This window comes from Zingiber officinale, chromosome 10B (genome assembly GCF_018446385.1).
Source record: "Zingiber officinale cultivar Zhangliang chromosome 10B, Zo_v1.1, whole genome shotgun sequence".
Taxonomy (NCBI): Eukaryota; Viridiplantae; Streptophyta; class Magnoliopsida; order Zingiberales; family Zingiberaceae; genus Zingiber; species Zingiber officinale.
This window is the reverse complement of record NC_056005.1, coordinates 3067753-3073557: the sequence shown is the minus strand read 5'-3', so window position 1 is coordinate 3073557 and position 5805 is coordinate 3067753. Positions and strand designations below refer to the sequence as shown.

General features: G+C 51.0%; 1 protein-coding gene across 1 annotated transcript; it reads left to right on the top strand.

The window, feature by feature from the left end:
• The first annotated feature begins 3507 nt into the window (after nucleotides 1-3507).
• Nucleotides 3508-5372, top strand: LOC122030498 (AAA-ATPase At4g25835-like). The gene has a single exon (XM_042589717.1). The coding sequence runs from the start codon at nucleotides 3630-3632 to the stop codon at nucleotides 5181-5183; it is 1554 nt and encodes a 517-aa protein (XP_042445651.1). The 5' UTR covers nucleotides 3508-3629; the 3' UTR covers nucleotides 5184-5372.
• Nucleotides 5373-5805: the final 433 nt, after the last annotated feature.

Sequence of the window (5805 nt, the reverse complement as noted above, 5' to 3'; positions counted from 1 at the left end):
ATATAATATTGACCGAGCTTCCTGTGTCAATGAAAACGCGGTGAATAGTATAGTTAGCTATTACCGCTTTGATGAGGAGAGCGTCGTCATGTGGCACTTCGACTCCCTCTAAGTCCTTGGGCCCGAAACTGATTTCAGGTCCACTCGCCCTTTCTTGGCTGCAGCCGACCGCATGGATCTGGAGCTGCCTGACGCTTGCCTTCCTTGCTCGGTTAGAGTCTCTTCCTGTCGGCCCACCAGCTATAATGTTGATTTCGCCTCGGGAAGTGTTATTTCTATTTTCTTCTTCCCGAGCGGACGGTCTAGGCCGCTCTCTAGACATCCGGGGATTGTCTTCACGCCTCGGAGTATGATGCCGCTCGGGAGTCTGTCTTTGCCGCCTGTCGGGTATCATCCGATCGGCTTCACGAGGTCTCTGTCACCTGTCGGATGATGGCGATCGACGGCCGCCACTCCGGGGAACGGGGTGGGCGATCAGAGGAAGACTCCGGCAATCTCTGGTGTTATGCGTGTCTGTCCAGTGGAATGAGCAGAACATTGGGGTCCATACATTCTTTTTTGGTTTGGGTCGCTCGGCAGCTACTTCTTGGACATGGGACCTCCCATGGTGAGAGCGGATTGCTTTAGCCCGCGGTCCTCTGGGCGGCTCCGGGCGATTGACAGGCTTCCGCTCGGTAGGTGCTGGCCGGTCAGTTGTGACTTCCTTTCTTCGGGCCGCTTGGGCTTCCTCCACATTGATGTATTCATTGGCCCGGTGTAGCATATGATTGTAGTCTCGGGGCAGCTTCCGAACGAGCAAGCGGAAGAAGTCCCCGTCCACGAGGCCTTGCGTGAAAGCATTCATCATAGTTTCTGAGGTGGCCGTTGGGATGTCCATGGCCACCTGGTTGAATCGCTGGATATAAGCTCTGAGCGGCTCTCTTGGCTCTTGCTTGATGGCGAACAGGCTGACACTTGTCTTCTGATAACGCCGGCTGCTTGCAAAGTGGTGGAGGAAGGCCGTGCGGAAGTCTTTGAAACTTGTGATGGATCCGTCTGACAGCCTCCGAAACCACCGTTGAGCCGATCCCGAGAGGGTAGTAAGGAAAACCCGACACTTCACTCCATCTGTGTATTGATGAAGGGTAGCGGTGTTGTCGAACTTACCCAAATGATCGTCCGGGTCGGTGGTTCCGTTGTATTTACCGATCGCCGGGGGCACATAGTGCTTTGGCAGAGGGTCTCGCAGAATGGCCTCCGAGAATTGCTGGTTGATCCGCTCGGGAGAAGCGTCCGCTCGGGGGGCCTTGCCTTTTCTCTTGTCTCGTATCGGCACTTCGTCTGATGAAGATCCTCGCTCCCGATTAACTACTGCAGCTCCAGGAGGCGTGCGGAATAGGGCCCGAGGAAATGAAACCGTGGCCTGAGGTGCTTCCGCTCGGCCCCCTGATGCTGATGTCGCTTGCTGCTCAATCCGCTCGGCTTGTGCCTTCTGTTTTTGTTCCACAAGCTTAGCTGCCCTTGACTCGATCAAAGCGTCGAGCTCCTCCGTGGAGAGCATCACTGTATGCGGTCGTCCAGCTTCGTCCATTGCTTCCGATCGGATGCAAGAGCGTTCCCACAGACGGCGCCAAATTGATCCTGTCTGAATGCTGAATCAATGAACGCTGGGCACGTGGCTCTCTCCGAATTACTGACGTAGATCTTCAACCGGCCGTATGGAACTCCGGGGAACCTGCAAGGAAGTCGGACAGGGAGGGGGTTCCCGGCGACGACCCTCCGACGCTCAAGTCAGGCAGACGAAAAATATGAAAGTGGTTCCCAGGATCCGAGATTTCATACCTCCGGTGAAGTCTAAGGGCTCTTATATAGAGCTATGGGAGCTTGGTGCACACAAACCGAGGTGTACACGTGTCCTATACCATACCACAGCATGGGCTTGTCAGAAGAGCATGTCTGACGCCACACTGCTACAGTCTGAGCGTCTCCTTGATGGGACAGCAGAACCCTTTGTCGTACGATACTGAGTATGGCCTAGTCCTCGAACATGCATGTTGTCAGCAACAGGGGTTACTAAGATGACGTCCCCACTATCCCATACTTTTTGACTTCCTCTTCCCGGATCGACCATCAAGCTGCTCAGCCAGAATATTCGCCTTTGATCTGGCGTAGGTGGTCGTCCGTCCGGGAAGGTTCAGGGTCGTCCGTCCGAGAAGGTTCAGGGTCGTCGCCTGCTCGGCTCTCATAGCCTGACACCTTGGCTGAGCGGGCAGACTGCTCGGCCTTTACTCTTGCCTTGCACCGTGGCCGAGCGGACTATCCGCTCGGCCATATGATCTTCTTTCCTTAATTGGAAATCTGGGCTCACGGCCAGATGGTTGTTCTCTCGGATAAAGGTCATTGCCTAGTGATCGGCATGTCCCGCCCGCTCGTCGAGCCCATGGGGTTGACCCCCCTTTGACTGTTGACCTCCACGTGTCGTTGACCTTTCCCTCATGAGGACCCCCCCGGTCTTACTACCGGATCATCAATGATAAAGTCACCTACCCAACATATCATTTCCATCGCTTTTAGACATGATCACATGAGTAGCTATAGTAATTTGTAAGAAAAATAAAGATTAACGGAAGGTATATATAAAGCTAAAAGATATGCAAAATATTAATTGATATAATAAAAATAATTTAATTATTTTACTTAATATTAACTACATAGCCTTGCAATTAATGGAGCTTAGAATTGTTAAAGTGACTAAAATTTGATAAGGATTTAGAAATAGTTAAAGTCAAAGTCTTAGGATACTTTTATTTTATATGGAGATAACTTTGTGTTTTTTATAACATTTTTATCACTCAAAATACGGATGACTGTTCTCTAGTTATATAAAATTATGAGAAAATTAGAGCATCCCAATTGCGCCATTACTTTCTTTTCTCCGTGCGTTTCTCTAAAAAAGCTTAAAGCGGACCAAACGATGCAAACTCTTCTTTTAACATCTCTTTACCAGCAATTTCGCCAGGCCACACGAGAAATCAGGATGGTGAACAATGGAACATTGACATTCCTCTATTTCCTTTCTCTGTTTCATCACTTTCTTGGATTCCTTCTCACAAGAGCTGACCTCTATAAACGAACAATTTCATCCAAATTAAAATATTGTCTTCCACCAACTAAAGCCTAAAGGCTAAGATAACGCTAGCTAGTTTGCAAAAACCAAAAAAGTATCTTATAAACTGGTCGCAATTAAGAACGAATGATTCTTAATTCAAGAGCAAAACTAGAACAAACAATGAAGTATGTCAATCAAAATTCGCACATCACAGCCAGCCGCTGCTTCCTCGAGGTGCCAAAGTAAAGCGAAAAAAGATGCCCAAAGCAGAGGCTCCTGCCTGCTCTGTGCCTCTGTCCCTCGCCAATGCATCTTTCGCTTTAAATCTTCCTTTTTCTTTTTTCCTTCCTTTCGTCTTCTGTTTTTTTCCCAGTGACTATACATCAACGTTTCCTTCCTTTTCTAGTTTATATAAGTCATACGCTTTCTGACTTATTGTGCTCGTGTAATATCCCACTGCTCTCAGTGTGCTCTGCTCTTGTTCTTGAGCTGCAGCTGGTAGAAGGAGAGCGGCAGAAACAGTGGCAGGTAGTGGAAGATCATGGAGCTTCTGTCGCAGATGTGGTCGCTCTTAGGGCTGCTCACCATCCTCCAAAACATCCTTCCTTCTCAGCTTCTGGCCCTTCTCCACTCGACGTGGCAGTCACTTCAAGACTCCCTCACCCCTTACTCCTACTTCGACGTGCCTGAGTTCCTAGGCTCCTCCGCCGTCGAGCCCAACGACCTCTACCGCCACGTCTACCTCTACCTCCATCAGTCGCTTCTTAGCTCCGCCGCCGCCTCCTCTTCCCCGCCCCGCCTCACCCTCTCCCTCCCCCGCGGCTCCCTGGCCGCCCCTTCGCTGTCGCTGTCCCCTAACCATTCCCTCGAGGATTGCTTCGCCGGCCAGCGCCTCCTCTGGACCCACCACGCCGACACGCTCCAGGACTCGCTTGAGGAGCGCCGGTCCTTCTCCTTGCGCCTCCCCAAGCGCGCTTCGGCCTCCCTCCTCAGTCCTTACTTCGCCCACCTCGCCGAGGCGGCCGACCACCTCGAGCGCTCCTCACGCCCCCGCCGCCTCTTTACCAATTCCCGCGGCGGGGCTCCCTCCTGGTCGTCCGTGCCCTTCCGCCACCCGGCCACGTTCGCCACGCTGGCGCTCGAGCCCGCGCAGAAGGAAAGCCTGCTCGCGGACCTGGATGCCTTCGCGGCCGGCCGCGAGTTCTACTTCCGCACCGGCCGCGCGTGGAAACGAGGGTACTTGCTCCACGGCCCGCCGGGATCCGGGAAGTCCTCGCTCATCGCCGCGATGGCCAACCACCTGCGCTACGACGTCTACGACCTGGAGTTGACCCGAGTCGCCAACAACTCGGACCTACGTTCGTTGCTCATCCAGACGAACAACCGCTCCGTAATCGTTATCGAGGACATCGACTGCTCTCTCGATCTCACCGGCGACCGACGTATTACAGCTATGTCAGCGGCAGCGAGGACGAGAACGGTGAGGCGTCGACGGCAGCCTCCGCTCAGCAACGAGGGAACTGACTCCGATGACAATGACGTCGTCGGCAGTAGCAGGGGCAACGACGCGCGTGTGACTCTGTCAGGACTGCTGAACTTTATCGACGGGCTATGGTCGTGCTGCGGCGAGGAGAGGGTGATAGTGTTCACGACGAACTACGTGGAGGCGTTCGACCCGGCGCTTCTGCGGCCGGGGCGGATGGACGTGCACGTGAATCTAGGGGCCTGCGGGGTGCACGCGATGAGGGAGCTGATGGAGCGATACGTCGGGGTGAGGGACCACGAGATGCTAGGCGTGGCGGAGAGTTGCATTCGGGTGGGGGCGGACATGACGCCGGCGGAGGTGACGGAGGTGCTGCTGAGGCACAGGGAGGAGCCGGAGGAGGCGGTGAGGAGTTTGGTAGCGGAGCTGAGTGCGCGAGTAGCCGGTGGAGAAGGTAGCGGAGGGGAAGAGGAGTCGGGGGCGTGGAGTTGGGAGGAGTCACCGGAGAAGGCGGGCGGAAAGAGGAGGAGGGCCGGGTGGGAGAAAAAGGTGAGGTTTCTGAGGCGGCTTAGGAGCTTGACCAAGCTCGATTCAGAGAGTAGGGGTGTTTAGTACGGAAGGCTGCAATTTTCTTTTTATTTTCCCCCTTTTTTTTTCTTCGTAGCTACGATTTAGAACGTAGAAGGTGTTTTTTGGAACACCAGTGAACTGCGTGGTGTATTCTAAGATTTGTTATCTTCAGTTTGCGTTTCGTGCAAGTATAATCCTTGGCCCGGGTTTGGTGCGGTGATAAGGACACGGTGTGTTTATTTTTAAAAAAATCTTAAAAATATTTAAAAATAAATATATTAAATGATGGGACCTATAAAAAATAAAATTATAAATCATAAATTTATATGCTATCCTGTCCATTGAGATTTTTTCCTTAAATTTATCATAACTCTTCTCAAAACGTTTAATTTTCATTCACTGCCAAGTGGAGTTTTCTAGATTTATTTAATGATCCCTAAATTTGAAATTTAGATACCTATAATATATAAATATAAACTTTAATCCTTGCATATCATTTTTTTGCCTTTCATAAAAATAATTAAAAATTAAAAGAGTGTCATAAATAATTTGATGTATGTTTTTTTTCCATGATTAATATTAAATGAGCAGTTAAAGTAAACTATAGAAAACATCCTTTAATTAAATTTTAAGATTTATGGCTATCGTGGCTGTAACATTGTTA